Here is a 20,555-nt window from a genome sequence, read left to right on the forward strand (position 1 = left end):
TTACCTTAAAAACCGAAAGCATTTTATACATATAAATATTGACTAATTTTACCCTGATAACAACAGACATCTTATACAAGTAGATATAAACTAATATCAACCTAAAATCTAAAGACATCTTGTACAGAGATACATACTAATTCTACCCCAATAACATCAGCCATCTTATACAAGTAGATATAAACTAATATTAACCTAAAATCTAAAGACATCTCGTACAGAGATACATACTAATTCTACCCCAATAACACCAGCCATCTTATACCAGTAGATATAAACTAATATTAACCTATAACCAAAGACATCTTCTAACAGATATAGCCGAATTCTATCCCAATAACCTTGGACATCTTATACAAGTAGATATAAACTAATGTTAACCTTAATACTGAAGACATTTTATACACATAAATATTGACAAATCTTGCCCTAATAACAACAGATGTGGATGAAGACCAATCTTACCCTCGCGATCCGCGGTCATGGTCATCCCTCGTTTTAAAGGAAAACCTCCGCTTGTTACGATTGACACTTTTTCCCTTGAATATTTCTGATATAGCCAGGATGTCTTCTTCTGAAACATAAAATAGAAACATTTCAAAGTGCTCCCAGGGTGAGTTGCTTTAGCTTTGACTTTGCCACCATGTCCAGAGCATGAATGCTGTACCTGCTTGTAATGCTTTGAAGTAGACAATGTACTGCATGTCCAGATTGTTGTAGAGATTCAGAGAGCCATCCCGAGACAGGGGCTTTGTCTGCAAAAGAAGAAACAAGTTCAAGTGTGGTAAATAAAAAGTACTCAATGTTGTACACTATGTGACCTCACATGTACACTATAACTGGATGCAGAAATGTTACCAGGGGTTAAAGTTAATAGCAACCAAGCACTAGTATTATGGTAATCAAACTCTCAGTAGAGTATTGGCCTATTTTGCCAACCAGAATTTCCTCAGTCTGTCTTGGTACAATGTCAAAAATAAACATAATTTCTAATCAAAATCATAGTTTTTGTTTATTATGTATTGTTTCATGAATAATTAAAAATTATGATGATACAGATATCTACTCGACTATTTGGAATTTTAAATGGTAGGTTTGGTCCCTACATTTACACAGTGCAATCAAATTCCTGTTATCATCATGTGTCTTTCATACAGGCTAGTAAATACATACAGTCAAAACTGCCATAGCGACCCACTGTATTAAGCGACTCACTGTCGTATGTGACCATAAAAAGTCCCCCCCAAGACGTTACTCTATATATTGTACCTGTATTAAACGACCACCTGTCTGACGCGACCAATGACCATGATTTTTACAACCTTTTCGTGTATTTTCACGAAATTTTACCTCTTTTTAACGACTGTACATTTTTCGATTACAACATGATTACTACTTTCGATTTCGGTTGAGCCGACTATTCTGGGAATTATCGCCCCTAACACTTTCGTTTTCAAATGCACAGTTTGTCGATGATCTTGATTAGTCGGCCCTCTGGATAAATTATTATACCTAAGCTGTCAACATGCAGGGTTGTGTGTGGTTAATAAATAAAACCCGAGTTGTTGTTTATTTAACAAAATCAAGGATCAGGGAATCAAGGCCGGTGTATTTGAAGGTGTGAATTTCGACCAACTTAAAGAAGTGCCGGGTAGGCTAGATTGGATATGAAAATCTACCACTTGTTATACCATTATGTTCAACAGAGTAAAAAATTTGCCCGATTGCGATATAAATCAGGTAAATATTGTGCTTAGGACTAAAATTTTAAACGAAGTAGTCGCAGTTTTCCTACATGAGATACTAGAAGTTTCCAGAATAATGACCGGAACTAGCGGCTCACTTCAACATGTCCCAGGTATTTGACACGTCCGAGTTCAAGAAAATTGCCTGCATTAGTTCTAAGCTTAAAAGATTTGCTGTGCATGTACAATGGATATTGTGATTTATCTAATGTTTCTCAAATTGAATAACATTTTTCCAGCATCTATTGTACAAAAGGAGACGCAACCCTTCACCATTTGCTTTCTTACCACAAGCATTGCATTTTTTAAGTTACACTGTACAAGTAGGCTATACATAAATACCCTTTACAACAAAGTGTTTATAAGTTTTAGAAAATTTATATGCAGTCATAAATAATTTTTAAATCTCATGTAAATGTGTAATATGAAATGCATGAAAAGTTTATCATTCTTAAATGATTAAATGTAATTTTTGATGAATAAAAAATCATGATACAACACATTGTATTCTAGATTTTTAACTACAGTGTATTATTAATTTTATTTTACAACTATTAAAACTGTACTTGATATTCTTAATGATAAATTCCAAATACATGTAGTCATTTTCTCCATTGTATAAATTATTTGCGAAATTTTATCCATTAACTGCGGAAAATAGACAACCTGTATTAAGAGACCACCTGTCATATGTGACCTTTTTTCATTCTCCATTGGACGGTCTCTTAATACAGGTTTGACTGTATATCATTATGGGGCTAGTGAAATTGAAGGGCTGGTAGACCGTTTGGCCACTTGATAAAGGGTTATTTTTAATACTTGCATTTCTATATATTTTCACTACAAAATAAGGTATTGTGTCATATAAAAAGTCTTTTACACCAATGTTTGTTTTTTCTCGAGTCCATAATAAAGGTACCTTTTTTAGACACAATGTCTGGACCCATTCTGCAAGGTTCACATCAAACATGTACACTGTGTTCTCTGCATAACAGGAAAGGTAGGGCTCCTTGTAGGCTACAACGAAACTTGAATTGATTAAATCCGACCATCACAACAAAACAGAGTCAAACGATTAAATCCGGCCATCACAACAAAGCAGAATCACAGCAGACCATTTCAACAAAACAGCATTACACAAATTAAATCAGTCATTGCAACAAGATGGATTATATATACAAAACAGAATCTCATCAGGCCATTGCTGACATTTTTTGCAATTGAACAGATAGATCCTGGGTTACAATTAAACTTTTACCCACCCAAGTAAATTTAGCAGTGGGCGATCTCAAGTTGTAATTCATCTTCCTCACTTGGCAAGTGAATTCATTTTTGAATCAGCATCAGATATTCAGATCAGATTGACAGAAAATTGAGACATGTGGCCCAAACCCAAACAAATGAAGTTCAGATATCAAAATGGAGGATGAGAGAGTTTTATCAAAAGTATCCATTAATGTCAGTAAATGATATTTACATTTTTACTTGTTAAAATTCTGACATTGCTTCGTCAAAGTGTGGGTTTCTGAAAATGAGTGAGGACTCCTTCTGAATGTTGCTACTTCAGTAGTAGCCCACATGGCTACTGAGCTTATTTGCAATCCATCTATATGACATCTTTAGAAAAAAGGTATGAACACTTACCCACAGCATGGGGAAGAGCTGGCCACATGAGTTCATTGGAACGACTCCTTCTTCCATTAGAATCTACATACACACCACAAACTGAAACAAATTCAGTGGATTTAGTTTCAAAATTATCCACGACAAATTTAAATGTGTCCTTTCCGTGAATGTTGTATGGAAAAGCAGAATCCCTGTACTGGTTCCCGAGCACCGTATACTGGTTCCCAGAAAGAGGAATCATTTAAAATTTGGTAAAGATAAAAATTTACGTACATGTATTTCTCTCATAACTTTGCCAAACACATTTTATTCGCAAAATAATTATTACACATAATTTTGTGAGACTGGTAATTATGTAAGACTGGTCATTCGAAAACATTTAGTTCTTATGAATAAAATCTTACGCATACATGTAGAAACTTAAGCAATATAAAAAAAAATAATTTATGAAAGTTATGTCTTGTGAACAAATACATCAGTGAATATCTATGTGAAAATAAGGTCTTGCAGGACAAAAGTGATCTTCAATACCATTTCCAGGACTGTTAGAAATGCTTGAGATGTTATTTTTTCAGCATTTCTCCAGATTTCACAACCATTAAAACGGTGATTGTTATACATAAACTATTTGAAAACATGTTACCTATTTCTTTCTATATTTGACTTTAAACTTTGAGCAGAAAAACAATAGGGGTCATCCTTTCATCAGAGAGATTCATGTATTGAAGTTTCACTGCTAAAGATTAAATGGTATTTTCCAGAAAATCAAAGTGGTAAAGATGGAGAGACTCGAATAAATATTCCCTACTTTAACATGTACAGAGAAATCATTAACATTCATTGAGGCCAATTTTGGACGATTGCTAATTTTTCACAGGTCTCCTTTATCAAAATCATTGATAAAATTTTCTCTGTATATATCAACATGTTGCTAATTAAATCAACCAAAATTTCAGACTCCTCAACCCATATACCTTATAGATGCATTTTTTTTTAAAGACTGTTTTTGTTCAAAATTCTGCACCCAAATCTAATGACTCAACAGAGAGGTGAACCCCTGTCCTTAGAACTTCAAGCAGATAGCTCTCGTCTTATACTCAAACGATTTAGTCTGGAGTATATTTACAAGTAAGCACAGCTTCTAATAGGCAAGTTCCTGAAATTTATTCAAACCCACTCATTCCTTTATATTATTTCTTATAACCAGTGGTCATCAAAAAGATACACATGCAGGAAAAGTTGTACTATATGAGTATATTATAGTATTTCTTACATAGTACATATACTACAGTAGATTCTGTTCTTTTGTGCTACCTGTACTATTTCCAACTCACCACTAAAGATCAATAAGAATTCATTCTTTGGTAACTCCACTGCCAGCAGTGAGTCCAGCTGTGTTTGACACAGGTATCGAAGAGAATTGTCCTCCACATTCAGTAGAGCTACATGTACAATCAAAATGAACAACATCAGTGAATGCAGTCAAGAAGTCCAAGAGTACTAATCATATCAACAACTACAATTACTTTGCCAAAGTATATCCAAAATTAGACATTGTCAATCAGTTGTTTGGTCACGTGACGTGAAATCTCATATCAAACAAGACTAGATAAGATAAAAATTTACTGGATTTTTGTGATACTACTAGTACAATTTAACTAAGGTTGCCTTAATGGGATAAGTTGTGCCATCAGCAGGTCACACATGACTGGTTAGTGTAAGAATTTAATGTCATTACAAAATTGATGATCTAATTTCAAACAGCGTTTCAAATTTTCATGGCAAAATGTTAATTGGTAATGCTTGGCTATATCTAATTTCAAAGAATCGAGACTGCTACCTTTATCTTCCTGATAGCAAATAAAATACACTTGATATACAAGACTTACCTGTTGGTGGGGATTCCCCTTGAACACTGTAAATAGCAAAGTAGGAAGGACATCCCACACACAGCCCTTGGCTCATCAACTCTAAACACTGCACTTGCCCAGGGACCTGAATATCCTTCAGCTTGCGGAACTTTTGGCGAGTTTTGTTCAGTTCATACACCTGTATTGTTCGTTTAACGGCCACACACAGACATGTAATAGAGCCCTGCATACCATGAGGGACTGTGCCGACACAGAACATTTGACAACCGCGTGTCTCGGGAATTTTGACAGGGTCAGTTTCATGACCATCCAACCCAGACTGATGAAGCAGCTTGATGTGTTTCTGTTTTCCTGTGGAACAAGAGATTTTCATGTCACTAACACGGTGTAAAGTTAGAAAGGCTTAAATGCATTTAACATCTAAATGTTAATCTAGCATGAATTGTTCAGTACATCTAATATTACATTTAACATCTACATTCATCTGGGAACTAGTTCACTTACCACTGATGAAAACCACCATCTGCTCACTGGGAACCAGTTCTACTTGAAAGACAGGTTTCTTTTCACTCTTGTCTCCAACCCTCAAAAGCACTGTAAACAGAAAAGCCTCATGTTGTGGTAGCAGTCAATAAAATCTAGACCAATGAAATTATATCTAAAAATGGTTCCTCTTCTGTTTTTTGTAAAACCACTTACCATCTTTTGCTAACTGAGCAACATAGAGACCATCCTCCGTACCCAGAAGTACACGACTTGAGTCTGAAATGTAAATTTAATCCATCAAATACACAGCAATCATAGTGGAATTCTGTTCTCATCTACTCCAAAAAATATACAGCATGCTGTCCTCTTTAACTGAATACTTACCTAGCACTTGAGCGGAGAGCGTTCCTTTGACTAGAGATAAAGAATTGTCATAAACTTCTTGCGCAAGATAAGCCTAAAATGGAAAAAGAGAAAATTGTTTTATACATGTAATATTCGGAGTGCTAAAAGTGGACTACCCCTGCCCTCAAACAAACATCTAATATCAAACCTTGCATGTTTGTTCATATATATTTTTTTTTACATCCCATATGAGAATATTTTACTCAGGTAGAAATGTCACCAGCAGTCAGGTGCCACAAATTGACTTACGCGCGGCGCTCGGAGCTGTAGCAGCGAGGGTTCTCCTGGACCTTCACTTCTACTTCCAAGCACTTGCCAATGGCAAGAAGCCGACACTACCTTTGTTAAACATGTTAGGTTTAATGAATTGAACCCCAACCTTTTAGTTGTGAAGCGAGCATCCTAATCACTAAGCTCTTGTGATGTTATACTTAGTCCAGTTCTTTAGGCATACCTTTACAAGTAAATGATTTAGACATGATCCTTTAGTTCACTGCTGGTATCAATATTGCTGACATTTGATGGTAAAACTTACATCTCTTAATGCATGTAGCTTCTTTCTATGTAGGAGCCTATGTTATAATTTTTGCTTAGGTATGTGAAGCTCACTGATTAAAAGCTCATTGTATTTCTTAAATATTTGTTTGGAAGCTTGTTTTTGTGTAGGAGTTTGAGGAGCTCAATGAATTATTTACAGCTTTGTTTGGAAGCTTGTTTTTGTGTAGGACTTTGAGGTGCTCAATGAATTACTGACAGCTATGTTTGGAAGCTTGTTTTTGTGTAGGAGTTTGTGAACTCACTGAATTACTTGCAGCTTTGTTTGGAAGTTTGTTTATGTATAGGAGTTTGTGAACTCAATGAATTACTTACAGCTTTGTTTGGAAGCTTGTTTTTGTGTAGGAGTTTGAGGAGCTCACTGAATTACTGACAGCTATGTTGGGAAGCTTGTTTTTGTGTAGGAGTTTGTGAACTCACTGAATTACTTGCAGCTTTGTTTGGAAGCTTGTTTATGTATAGGAGTTTGTGAACTCAATGAATTACTTACAGCTTTGTTTGGAAGCTTGTTTTTGTGTAGGAGTTTGAGGAGCTCACTGAATTACTTACAGCTTTGTTGGGAAGCTTGTTTTTGCGTAGGAGTTTGTGGAGCTCGTTAAGGGCCCCCACCCAGCGGTGACGCTCTTGCTCACTCTCTGCTAACATCAGAACCTGGTGCTTGGATCCAGGCGGATTCAGCTCACTGGTCGTCACCTGGGAACACAACATATATCAGAAACAATGTTTACTAGGACAAGGTTTAAATACATTAAAAGAGATCAAGAGTGAAAAGCTCTATTATATACAGTCAAACCTCATTATCTTGAACTCGATAGGACCGAGAGAAAAAAACCTCAAGATATCAGAGATATTAAATCACTTCAACATATCTATAGTATTCGAGATATCAGTGTTTGAGATATTGAAGTTCAACTGTAGTTCCAAAACAGTAGACCATATCATCACATACCCTAAAAATACATGGAATATCCTTCTTATTAGCATGAATGACATCTGCTGCCAGCACTTGGCTAACTGTAAATTCTTCATCCCTGTATAAGTTTAAGGAAATTGTTGAAATCATATTTGCTTTATACAACTACTAATCACTGACAAGTCTAGAGGAGAAACACAGGGGACTCACCTCATATCTAGTACTTGTTGGACTATATGGCTGGGCTGGTTACGATCAGGATTAATATCATACAAAAATAATTTAAAATCACAGACTACAACAAACTGCCTCGTCCAACCCTTCTTTATTCCTCCTAGTCGAGGAACCTGCAAAGATAACATTCATATTGAGAAAAGGTGCACTGCAAAACTAAAGGGTAGTAGGATTTCAATTCCCAACAAACATGACTTTTAGTGTATATAATGGTCATGCCATCTTTGTTGCCTTATAGGACTATCACTTTAACATAGCCTTAACAAGCTGTGCCTATTCTTTATACTCATATATACTTACCTTAACATAGCCTTCATAAGCTGTGCCTATTCCTTTATACACATCTATACCCATGGGTCGCTTAGCTGGAAGTAAAACAAAAATAAAATGAAGCTTGAAAAAATTCTTCCTTTATACCAGAACTACAGAGAAGACAAATAACAACTGTTCATCAAATACTCTGAATGAAGTTTGAGTCTTACTTTTATCAGAAGTGACAAACGAATCTTACTTTGATTGGAATTGACTAATAAGCCTTACTTTGATTGGTTGGAAGGCATTAATAAAAGTCTTTGATTGGGGGAGGGGTCTAATGTGTCTTACTTTATGACTAGGGGGAGGGGTCTAATGAAAGTCTACTTTGATTGCTTGTAAGGGATTAATGACAGTCTGACTTTGATTGGGGGAGAGGTCGAATGAGAGTCTGACTTTGATTTGGGGAGTGGTCTAATGAGTCTTGCTTTGACTACGGGAGGGGTTTAATGAGAGTCTTACTTTGATTGGTAAGGGATTAGTGAGAGGCTTATTTTGATTTGGGGAGGGGTCTAATGGGAGTCTTACTTTGACTGATGGAGGGGTCTAATGGGAGTTTTACTTTGATTGGGGAAAGGGGTCTAATGGGAGTCTTACTTTGATTGGTTGTAAGGGATTAATGACAGTCTGACTTTGATTGGGGGAGAGGTCGAATGAGAGTCTGACTTTGATTGGTTGTAAGGGATTAATGAGAGTCTGACTTTGATTGGTTGTAAGGGATTAATGAGTGTCTTACTTTGATTGGGGGAGAGGTCGAATGAGAGTCTGACTTTGATTGGTTGTAAGGGATTAATGAGAGTCTGACTTTGATTGGTTGTAAGGGATTAATGAGTGTCTTACTTTGATTGGGGGAGAGGTCTAATAAGAGTCTGACTTTGATTGGGGAAAGGGGTCTAATGGGAGTCTTACTTTGATTTGTTGTATGGGATTAATGAGAGTCTTACTTTGATTAGGGGAGGGGTCTAATGAGAGTCTGACTTTGGTTGTAAGGGATTAATAAGAGGCTTACTTTGATTGGTTGGAAGGAACTAATGAGAGTCTTACTCTAATTAGGGGAGGGGTCTAATGGGAGTCTGACTTTGGTTGTAAGGGATTAATAAGAGGCTTACTTTGATTGGTTGGAAGGAACTAATGAGAGTCTTACTTTGGTTGTAAGGGATTAATAAGAGGCTTACTTTGATTGGTTGGAAGGAACTAATGAGAGTCTTACTTTAATTAGGGGAGGGGTCTAATGAGTCTTACATTGATTGGTTGGATGGAACCAAGAAGAGTCTTACTTTGATCTGGAGGGACTGGACAAACCATGGGGGCCTTTTCCATACAGTGAATGTGACATGAGTAACCACAATCTGGAAATCAAACATTCACAAATATTAGCAGAGTAGCATTGCTATCTTATACAATAATCATTTCAGCCTTCAAATTAAGATCACCCAAAATATTCTTGTTTTCAAATTCAAATCATCCAAAATATATCAGTTTAGAGGTTTAAATTATCTTAAATTCTTCAGTTTTCAAATCTAAATCACCCAAAATATTTCAGTTTTCAGGATTAAATCATCTTAAATACTTCAGCTTTCAAGACATCATACCCTAACAATTGTTACAGAATTTTGTAAAACTATTTGTAAAATTATGTTTTAATATTGCAAAAAAACACATATTTTCCTCAAAATTATCCTATAAAAGAACCTTTATTTTTGTATTATTAAAAAATCTTTACTTAAAAATTCAAATGAAAAACATTACCCAAAAAATTGAAATCCTTCAAAAACATCTTTTTATTGCTGAAATTTCATGTATTAATGACCGATTTACATAGTTGTTTGATCAAGTAATAGAAAATCCCATGTAAACACAACAAAATCCTACTTCATTTGATGTGTCCAAAAACCTTGGGTATCCTATGACCTTATTGTCACCTTTAATACACTCCTTTGTATAAATACATTGAAGCAAACAACACACCCTGTACAATCACAGAGTTATTTGTTTTGTCTACAATCAAACATAATAACTCCTACCATTACATGTGGCTCCTTGTCGCTGTATGCCCACCATCAGTGATGTACAATGATTACATTTATATGGCAATGAGAAAGTCTTCATGACGAACTGATGAGTTTTGGGGTGTGCAGGTAGACTCTGTGAAGGATTTATTGGGACTGTGCCAAACTTGGAAGCCCCCCAGGGCTGGTCATACACCTGCTCTGTCGTACTCGCTGGGTGACTGGTGTGGATAGTGCTGGCAGGGCTAGAGGTACTGGATGGGTGGTGTGGTTCATCGTGACTCAGGTCCTGTCGGGAGTTGTTCCGTGAGTCCGCCCCACGGGACAGGGCATCCTCACTAACACTGTCCTCATCGTTCATACTCTCATTCTCAGACTGTGGAAAAATTCACAACATAATTACAATGTAGTTTCTCACACTGTGGACAAATACACAGCATAATTACAAGGTAGTTTCTCACACTGTGGACAAATTCACAGCATAATTACAATGTACACATCCTCGCGGTGTCCAATCACACTTTATTACACTCCCAAACAGTTTAATTTCATGCTATAGACCTGCACTTGATATACTCACATCAAGTATTGAGAACTGGCCCTTGAAAAACGTCATCAGACTTGCATCCTGGTTGGACTTCTCCCCTGCAAAATATATTATCATACAATATTTTCTTAAATATTAAACTAGAATTTGTGTGCAAAAAGATAATTGTACTAATAAGTATAAAAGATTTCCACTTTAAAAATGTGCATGAAAAATACATACACAAGTAAATACAGGACTCAGTTAACAATAAACCCTCTCCAATACCTAAAATGCTGTGTATTCTGTTGACTTGTAAGTATTCGGTTGACTTACAGTCATTGAGTTTTTGATTGTACAAGTATTCGGTTAACTCAGTCATTGAGTTTCTGGTTGTGTATTCAGTTCACTTACAGTCAATGAGTTTCTGGTTGTACAAGTGTTCAGTTAACTTGCAGTCATAGTTTCTGGTTTTGTTAAGTATTTGATTGACTTAAAGTCATTGAGATTCTGATTGTACAAGTATTCAGTTGACTTAGTCATTGAGTTTCTGGTTGTACAAGTGTTCAGTTAACTTACAGTCAAAGTTTCTGGTTTTGTAAGTATTCGATTGACTTTAAGTCATCGAGTTTCTGGTTGTGTATTCAGTTAACTTACAGTCATTGAGTTTCTGGTTGTGTATTCAGTTAACTTACAGTCATTGAGTTTCTGGTTGTGTATTCAGTTAACTTACAGTCATTGAGTTTCTGGTTGTGTATTCAGTTAACTTACAGTCATTGAGTTTTGATTGTACAAGCATTCGGTTGACTTACAGTCATTGAGTTTCTGGTTGTGTAACTGTTGATTCTCTGCTCTAAGTTCCTCCAGTTCCTTTGTTAGCTTGCTGACCATTTGGCTCTGTTCTTCAATTTTACTGAAAAGGGACACAAAATGAGGTTGCTTAAACCTTAATCTCTATTTCCAGCTAAACAACAATCTGAGCAACAGACTTGTGTCGGAGTACCGTGCTGGACACGGAGGACTTACTTCTCTTGACTGACACTCTGCGATTTGACACGTGTCAGTTCCTCACTGATCTGCGTCTTGGCTTGGATTTCACTGTTCAGATTGGACTGGAGGGTCAACAGTTCCATCTTGTCCAGTCTCTGGGACCGCCTGTTTCTCCATCTCTGCCGACCCTGCTATAAACGTTATCATCATATCAAACTTTATCATCAATACTGGTGCTACTACACTGTTGATGACCCTGTTACAATTGTTTTCGAATTAAAATCTTAAAATTTGATTACTGATGCAGCTACACATATCAAATTTCAAACAGACACATGTAAGTGTTAATCATTTAAATAGTGAACTGACCCCATCATCAGACACGCCCATCACTTTAAGGTTTTCTAATTCCTCCGTCATCTTGCTGGCCAGAGCTTGGAGGTATCCGCGTGCATCTTTTTCATCACTCACCCTGTCAACAAATACAGACAAAACACAATCAGCTGAAAATCAAAAGTACTGAAATATCGTGTTTAAAATGACACCAGTAATAAAGCCAGAGGTAGCTAATGCAGAATTAAGAAATTAGCCTTGTTAGAGCTGCATGTTTTTTTCATTTATAGAAGTACTATTGATGTAGTATAGCAGTTATGTAAGAGATAGATGGAGAAGTCCCTAACCATTTGATGATCTCGGAGATCTGAGCCTCCCATTGAGCTACGGACTCGCGCTTGTCGTAAATCTCCCTCATCTCCTGCTCCAGCTGGTTCTTCTCCTTCACAAGGTCATTCATGGCAGATTGTTGCTGTACAGATAATATCATATTCATTTCAATGGTTGGTTTCCACAGCAACCAACACAAAACAACCTTTATTCAACGTACAGATCACCTAATAAAACATTAAGCATTAACACTATACTCACGAAGGTTATCTCCTCTTTCAACCGATCGTTCTCATCAATGACCTGTGACCTTTCCCGTTCTGAGTGCTCAGACTGTAACTTCAGTCTCTGTATTTGATTACTTAAGTCTTCTATTGACACTTGGTTGTTCAGTTTTTCCTTTAATGCACTAGTTTCATACTTCAAGTCCCTGTTTCTATTTTCTATCTCTGACATATGGAATTGAAGGTCTTTCATTTCTGTTTGGTGTTTGGTAGATAGTCTGGCCACAGTTTCTTCTGTTTCGACACTTTTTCTATCTAATTCTGTTTTTAACCTGTAAGACGATTACAAGATCAAAACACATTCACAGAACACATAAATGATAGCCGTCATCCCTTGTTAATAAAAATGAATATTCTATGTCACTCACCTGGAGATTTCCTGAGACATTTCTAAGTGACTGGCAGTGGGACCCCGGTTGAGATTCTTTCGTTTGGCAGCCTCAATTTCCTGCTCCAGTTCCCTGGAGTACTGCTCAGCTCGTTCTCGGAGTTTCCTCTCCTTGTTGGAATCTGCTCGATATTCGTCCACCTGGCCATGAAGCTGTAGAGAACAGAAAATAAGGAGGCATCCATACAAAGTACAAACTGTAACATTGAATTTGACATCACAGACACAATGAAGCAGACTCCATCAACACAATTTGTACAATCCTATAACTAGAGAGATGTCTGCTTCTCTGCAAGTCAAAGTTGTCACCCAACAAAACTGAAGTTCTATGTATATATATATCCGAAAGTTATCGCCCAACAAAACTGAAGTTTCATGGTACATATGTATCCAAAGGTTGTCACCCATTAAAACTGAAGTTTCATGGTACATATGTATCCAAAAGTTGTCACCAACAAAACTGAAGAAAAAGGTGATTCCAGTATATCCCCCCTAAACTTTGTTTGCAGAAGATAAATAAATATCTCAAGATATCTATGGAAGAATTATGGGCTACACAGAGTATGAAATATCTACTGAGGAAGTCTGGACTATGTCTAGCATACAGTATCTATAAAGGGATGGCCATACCTCTTGGACATTTTTCTCTGCCCGTCTCCTCTCATTTTTCACGCTGTCTAACTTGCGTCTATATTCTTCGATTTCCTCATCTTTATTCCTGGCTTCTCGTGTCAGTTCTTTTACTTTGGATTGTGACTTTAATAATCTACAGTTATTGTGAACAAACATTGCTAAGTTTTCTTGTTTATCACTAAAACATACAATATATTCATACACCTACATGTAAGGAATAAACTTCTTTACATTTATAATGAAGTTCCTAACATAAAAAAAAAATACAGTTAGAATTGAAAACAAAAATTTGTCTTTTCAGGACTTTAGAAATTTATTACATTTATTTCTATGAGAGACAAAAAAACTAAGGGATACTCACGACTCGTTTGTGTCAGTAAATTGTTCAATGGCAATCTTTTGTTTGGCGACAGCATCTTTCAGCTCCCTTGCTTGCATTTTGTATTTATCCCTGAAATCCTGCAGGTCCTAAATACAAAAATAAAAGAACATAATTAACACAATTTTAAAAGTAAATATTCTTTAACAGAGATTCTAAATTGTAAAAACCCACCTTTTCAAGAGCCATTTTCTCTTCCTCAATAATTCTCATTTTCCTTTCCAATTCAATTTTGAGGTCTTGAGCTCTTTTCAAATCTTGTTCAACTTCACTAATTTCTGTTTGAGATTCTGGGAAAAAAAAGTATTTATCACTAAAACGTTTATCAAATATAAAACCATATACACATTTCAAACAAAAGTTTAAGCATGAACTACATGAAAATAATTCAGCTGGAATTCAATGAACAAAACCTCTTCTTCGAATGCTTACTATTCCATGAATGAAATCCAGCATTCCTAGCATTTGACTGATCCCACTTAGGATCTCATCTTTTCATCACATCCATTTTTTCCCCTAGCAATATCTTTCATGTGACATAAGATCAGTAAAATCGATAAATGAAATGTCACTAGCAACAGATGAAATAATGAAGGACATTGGTCCAGTATTTAACATGGTTCTACTCGCAAAAGCCATTCACTCTATCAGACTTCATCCTTAATTATCAAGCACAATGTACCTGCATCTCTAGCATAAATCAACAAATTATTGATAACCAGAAAGTTTAACATACATTAATTACTGTAGTTTAGTGTGTGCTAATCACTGAAGGTTTAGCATGTGTTGATTTCTGGAGGTTTAGTGTGTTAATCACTGAAGGTTTAGTGTGTGTTAATCACTGAAGGTTTGGAGTGTGTTAATCACTGAAGGTTTAGAGTGTGTTAATCACTGAAGGTTTAGCATGTGTTAATCAATGAAGGTTTAGCATGTGTTAATCAATGAAGGTTTAGCATGTGTTGATTTCTGGAGGTTTAGCATGTGTTAATTACTAAAGGTTTAGCATGTGTTAATCACTGAAGGTTTAGCATGTGTTAATCAATGAAGGTTTAGCATGTATTGATTTCTGGAGGTTATTTCTGGAGGTTTAGCATGTATTGATTTCTGGAGGTTTAGCATGTATTGATTTCTGGAGGTTTAGCATTTGTACAAAGGACTCCTTACCTGCTACAACTCTGTGTAACACAGCTATTTCCTCCTTCAGTTGACGAATCTCCGACTCAGAAGATGCTGATGAAGCCCCTGCCGCCGGATTTATCTCCCCTGAACTACTGGCTCTTTGAATTGTGGCATTTGCCTCTGTGAATAAGGAATTAATTTGTCATTATGTGCTACTGGGACACTTGAGTAGCATGTTTCACTACACCAGTATAAGTACTAACCTGCTACTTTCCTTTGTAACTCTTTGTTTTCCCTCTCTAAAGTAGCTATCCTTCTCTCAAAAGCAGCTGCTGCCAGAGATTCTAGGTTTTCTGTGGCAAGCCCTGAGGTGTCTTGGAGATTCCCAGTGTCAGAAATTTGACTGAAAAATACACTCAGAAGTAAATGTAAATTATTGTTACCTGTCTTTGGTAAATGTAAATTATTGTTACCTGTCTTTGGTAAATGTAAATTATTGTTACCTGTCTTTGGTAAAGGTAAATTATTACCTGTCTTTGGTAAAGGTAAATTATTGTTACCTGTCTTTGGTAAATGTAAAGCCAATAAATGGCAGGTGATGGCCTTTAAAAGCTGCATTAGAGGTGGGTGGAACTGTATCCTAAAATATAAGGCACCATACATTGTAACAGTATAACATACAGCATAGCAGTATAAAATAATCATATAAATGTTTATCTAAAAAAAATATATGGAAACACTTCGTTAAAAGATATTTACAAAGTAATAATGAACAAAAAGGCAGGCAGACACCCATAATCTGTAAATGTTTTCCTTTAATAAACAACTAACTTTCTGTAGAATATGAAAGCTGTCTGCTGAAAACTTTTCAAGATATTGAATCATAATGAAATTGTAGTAAACTAAGGTTAACAGTATTATGTGACCTTAACATGTGACCTTGTTAGCACATAGTTTATGGATGTCTTTGTTCTATCATCAATCACCGTTGTACAAAAAAAGTATGAAAGGTGAATGTTGAAAACCTTTAAACTTATCATGTAACATTGAAAGTATTGAAAGGTCTGCTGGGACCTTCACCCCATGGCTCTAAAATCATTAAGTGTTCTCCTTTAATAGTCAGTTAACTACCTTATTATAAATATGGAAGCTTTAGGTAAAATTTGTTTCCTAGGTTTAATCAGGGTGTTCGGGAATTAACGCTGGGCAGGGCTCCAAGTTGCGAGTAAAACGGTCGCATTTGCAACCAGAAAATCGATTTTGCGACTAGAGATTATATTTAAGTCGCATTTTTGCAAGTGGAAAAAAATTGGGGATCCAGTAAAATTTTGTAATCGGGATCGGAAGTCTGAATAAATATGTTTCAGTCTCGGTCAAAACAGCGTTTGAAAGCAATCAAGATGGCGGTAAAACGAGGGTTAAAGCATGTTGGACTTAGTAAAAGTAGAAGCCACGGCCTGGTACATGTAATGAAGAAATTCAAAAATCACACTGAGAAAGTTTTGCATTTAAAGATGACTAAAGAAAAATGCAAAAGTAAAGGAAGAACCCGAATCCTAATGGCTGAAGGAATTTTCGTGGTTGATATACAGAGATTGCAAAATGTTTTGCAGAATTTGCGAGGCCAATCAGCCAGCAACGTCCACCATTTCTGGACACACATTGTCTGATTTCACCACGTCCTGGTGTACATCTTTCAAATGTGGAAGTGTGACTATTCACGGTAACAGTAAGAGACATGTCTTGTCCGTGACTGCATTATTAGCAGTAAGTCACAGACAATTACAAACTCGGGATGTAGTGTTCTTATTGATGCTGGTACTGATTGTTCAGCAAAACAGTGAAGGCCCACTTATTGAGGACTTTAAAGCAAATCTTTGTTTGGAACGCTGGGTTTCCTTCCCCAGAAGATATACAAGATGACCCAATGCAAACAACTTTTACCAGAGTAAATACCTGACTTGTTAGCATCCAGCATGTTTCACAGCACATTTCTATTCAGTTTGAAAATAAAACAAACAAAACGCATACATGGGTGTAGATTTTTTTCTTGAAAGATATTAAAAAAAACAACTTGTAGGTCTTATTTACAAAATATTTTACCATAGCGAATAGAAATTTTGAACATGGCGACTAGAAATTTGAAAATGGCGACCAGAAATATTTCTAGGTTGTCATTTTGCGACCTGATAGCAGATGTGACTTGGAGCACTGCTGGGCTATATTTTGTCAGACTCAGAGTGTACTGAAATACAACCTGGGTTAAATTTTTATAAACCCCTGATTAGACTTCAGTAACTACCACAGATTGATTTTTATTAAGTAATTATTGGCTGTATACCAACATAGTAATATCAATAATATTGAAATAAATTATGCTTGTTTTTTAAAAAAGTATTGTGTACTGCTAATTCTACAGTTAACAACCTTAACATGATTTTTATAAATTGATTAAAACTTTGGACTTACTGTGTGTCTAAAGTCACTTTCATCTACATCAAAGTTGGAGGTGTCTGTTGGACTGCTTACTTCTGGTACAAACGGAGCATTCACTGCAATAAGAACACACCACTGTCAGAATGTGTTCATCAAGACATGAGCCTCAATAATCGTCTGAACAAGTTCATCTAGCCATAAACCTCAATAATTGTCTGAACAAATTCATCTAGACATGAACCTCAGTAATCGTCTGAACAAGTTCATCTAGCCATAAACCTCAATAATTGTCTGAACAAATTCATCTAGACATGAACCTCAGTAATTGTCTGAACAAGTTCATCTAGCCATAAACCTCAATAATTGTCTGAATAAGTTCATCTAGACATGAACCTCAGTAATTGTCTGAACATGTTCATCTAGATATGAACCTCAGTAATTGTCAGAGCATGTTCATCTAGACATGAAACTCAGTAATTGTCAGAATGTGTTAAACTTCATGTTTCTACACATCTTGTCATGAACCTCATTCCCAGCACACATTCCATACAGAGAAGTCTGTACTCACTGTCCCGGATCTCCTCCCATTTGATGCCCTTAAACCATGGGTGATTGATGAAATCGTCCAGACCATTTTTACCAAACCGCCGATCTGCAGAGCATATCAATCGCTGAAGTAAGTCTTTGGCTTCATCAGAAATGTCCTCAATATCCTCGTCTGTTGGAAACTCAAACTTTGACTGCAAGAAAATATATACCCGCCTCTATCACAGTTCGCAGCTAAAATATCCCTCGATACTTTCCGTTTCAATAACATTTTAGAAACTACAGGCATGTGATTCTATATCACTGCATTCAATGTAAACAGGCCATTCTAAACATGCATCATCATAATGACAAAGATAAGGCTGTAACACAGAGGCTGGACACCTACCTGATGGTTCATGATTTTGCCATAGGTCTCTACAAGTGACTCAGCATAGAAAGGAGTAAATCCGTACAACATCTCGTACATGCACACTCCCAGGGACCACCAGTCACACTCCGGACCGTAACGACCATGCCCGTCCTCCATAGCCTGAGTTAGAGACCACACCAATACATAGAACAGTGTATAAACAACACAGAGAGTACTTAGCATGCCTATACGTGTTTACATAGAAAAATCTGTTCATCATTTGCAGCTACTTACCCTGAGGATTTCTGGAGAGATGTAGTCGGGGGTGCCAACAGCCACTGAGGACTGAACCTGTTAAACATTGAAACAGATAAGTTTACTTATTTTCTACTGAGGATTGGACCCCTTATACAATGAAACAGACAAGTTTACTCATTTTCTACTGAGGACTGGATCCTTTATTATAATGAAATTTACATGTTGTCTTCTTTTTTTTCTTTTTTTTTGAGGACTGAACCTGTTGTACATATACAACAAAACAGACAAGGGGCATAAAGATGCCTTACAGCTTATACAAAGGAACAAGTAAAGGCATAAAGATGCCTTACAGCTTATACAAAGGAGCAAGTAAAGGCATAAAGACGCCTTACAGCTTATACAAAGGAACAAGTAAAGGCATAAAGACGCCTTACAGCTTATACAAAGGAACAAGTAAAGGCATAAAGACGCCTTACACAGTCTATGCGAAAGTTTTTTTGACAACACAGGACATTCGGTCCTGTGTAATCAATGAACACACCGGACCGAACCAAATTTTGTCAGACCGAAAAACCTAATGTATAAAAGTGAAACACGTGAAAATGCAAAACCAAGGAAATCTTATTTATTATACCAGTAATACTATACCAGGGATCCTTCCTGCATAATACTTTAGACGGTCCATGCGGTTTTAATCATATTCATTTACATATTTGGATTTGTGTGATAGTTTTTACTTATAACAAACATTTAAATGACTCCGCGTCAAAATAGTAAAGCTCAAAACCGGACAGTGAGACATCGGACATACCAGTCCGGTGTAAAAAATGACACATCGGACCTTAGGCACTGCACATCGGTCAGGTCCGATGTCTTTCGCATAGACTGCTTACAGCTTATACAAATGAACAAGTAAAGGCATAAACACGCCTTACAGCTTATACAAAGGAACAAGTAAAGGCATAAAGACGCCTTACAGCTTATACAAAGGAACAAGTAAAGGCATAAAGACGCCTTACAGCTTATACAAAGGAACAAGTAAAGGCATAAAGACGCCTTACAGCTTATACAAAGGAACAAGTAAAGGCATAAAGACGCCTTACAGCTTATACAAAGGAACAAGTAAAGGCATAAAGACGCCTTACAGCTTATACAAAGGAACAAGTAAAGGCATAAAGACGCCTTACAGCTTATACAAAGGAACAAGTAAAGGCATAAAGACGCCTTACAGCTTATACAAAGGAACAAGTAAAGGCATAAAGATGCCTTACAGGTTATACAAAGGAACAAGTAAAGGCATAAAGACGCCTTACAGCTTATACAAAGGAACAAGTAAAGGCATAGACACCTTACAGCTTATACAAAGAACATGCAAGGACAGAGATACCTTACACAAAGAACGTGTAAGGGTATAGAGACGGCTTACACAACGTAACAAATAACAACACATGCTTAACGTAGTTACTGCTACCACAGTATCCATACCATTCCATGCTATTTAAAACTTACTGTGCCATCATCTAACAGCCGTAGACAGGACCCAAAATCTGCTAGTACAATATGTCCTGTTAGATCCAGAAGTACATTATCTGGTTTGATGTCACGGTGGACGTAGCTCATCGTGTGGAGAGAATGGATTGCCAGCACCATTTCAGCAATGTAGAACCGGGCCATGTCCTCCGGTAAGCGGTCCTCGTACTTACTGAGCAGGGTCAAAAGGTCACCTCCACAGTAATAGTCCATCACCAGGTACTGGAATATAAAACATCCATCTTACAGACATTATATGCATAAATGACGACTGAACAATATCGGAAGCTTTCTA

At 36.5% G+C, this 20,555-nt stretch overlaps 1 protein-coding gene across 12 annotated transcripts in view; it reads right to left on the reverse strand.

The window, feature by feature from the left end:
* Positions 1-20,555, reverse strand: part of LOC125652720 (serine/threonine-protein kinase MRCK alpha-like) — a 47,297-nt gene that overhangs the window by 13,407 nt on the left and 13,335 nt on the right. For 9 of the 12 annotated variants that reach the window (XM_056166441.1, XM_048882092.2, XM_048882089.2 and 6 more), the window contains exons 5-37: positions 20,240-20,482; positions 18,767-18,823; positions 18,509-18,652; positions 18,143-18,314; positions 17,608-17,690; positions 15,699-15,778; positions 15,402-15,541; positions 15,184-15,318; positions 14,194-14,309; positions 14,002-14,108; positions 13,638-13,773; positions 12,988-13,160; positions 12,597-12,891; positions 12,353-12,477; positions 12,042-12,144; positions 11,709-11,863; positions 11,495-11,595; positions 10,737-10,801; positions 10,172-10,532; positions 9,425-9,496; positions 8,136-8,200; positions 7,812-7,948; positions 7,638-7,719; positions 7,238-7,381; positions 6,113-6,185; positions 5,942-6,004; positions 5,747-5,836; positions 5,261-5,593; positions 4,706-4,813; positions 3,390-3,470; positions 2,665-2,762; positions 668-755; positions 466-574 (exon numbers count right to left, since the gene is read on the reverse strand). In XM_056166441.1, the coding sequence (XP_056022416.1) occupies positions 466-574; positions 668-755; positions 2,665-2,762; positions 3,390-3,470; positions 4,706-4,813; positions 5,261-5,593; positions 5,747-5,836; positions 5,942-6,004; positions 6,113-6,185; positions 7,238-7,381; positions 7,638-7,719; positions 7,812-7,948; positions 8,136-8,200; positions 9,425-9,496; positions 10,172-10,532; positions 10,737-10,801; positions 11,495-11,595; positions 11,709-11,863; positions 12,042-12,144; positions 12,353-12,477; positions 12,597-12,891; positions 12,988-13,160; positions 13,638-13,773; positions 14,002-14,108; positions 14,194-14,309; positions 15,184-15,318; positions 15,402-15,541; positions 15,699-15,778; positions 17,608-17,690; positions 18,143-18,314; positions 18,509-18,652; positions 18,767-18,823; positions 20,240-20,482 (4,334 nt within the window). The remainder of the gene's footprint in view (positions 1-465; positions 575-667; positions 756-2,664; positions 2,763-3,389; positions 3,471-4,705; positions 4,814-5,260; positions 5,594-5,746; positions 5,837-5,941; positions 6,005-6,112; positions 6,186-7,237; positions 7,382-7,637; positions 7,720-7,811; positions 7,949-8,135; positions 8,201-9,424; positions 9,497-10,171; positions 10,533-10,736; positions 10,802-11,494; positions 11,596-11,708; positions 11,864-12,041; positions 12,145-12,352; positions 12,478-12,596; positions 12,892-12,987; positions 13,161-13,637; positions 13,774-14,001; positions 14,109-14,193; positions 14,310-15,183; positions 15,319-15,401; positions 15,542-15,698; positions 15,779-17,607; positions 17,691-18,142; positions 18,315-18,508; positions 18,653-18,766; positions 18,824-20,239; positions 20,483-20,555) is intronic. The other 3 variants (XM_048882095.2, XM_056166440.1, XM_048882088.2) reach the window with 1 other exon arrangement.

The sequence above is a fragment of the Ostrea edulis genome, chromosome 5, assembly GCF_947568905.1.
Source record: "Ostrea edulis chromosome 5, xbOstEdul1.1, whole genome shotgun sequence".
Taxonomy (NCBI): domain Eukaryota; kingdom Metazoa; phylum Mollusca; class Bivalvia; order Ostreida; family Ostreidae; genus Ostrea; species Ostrea edulis.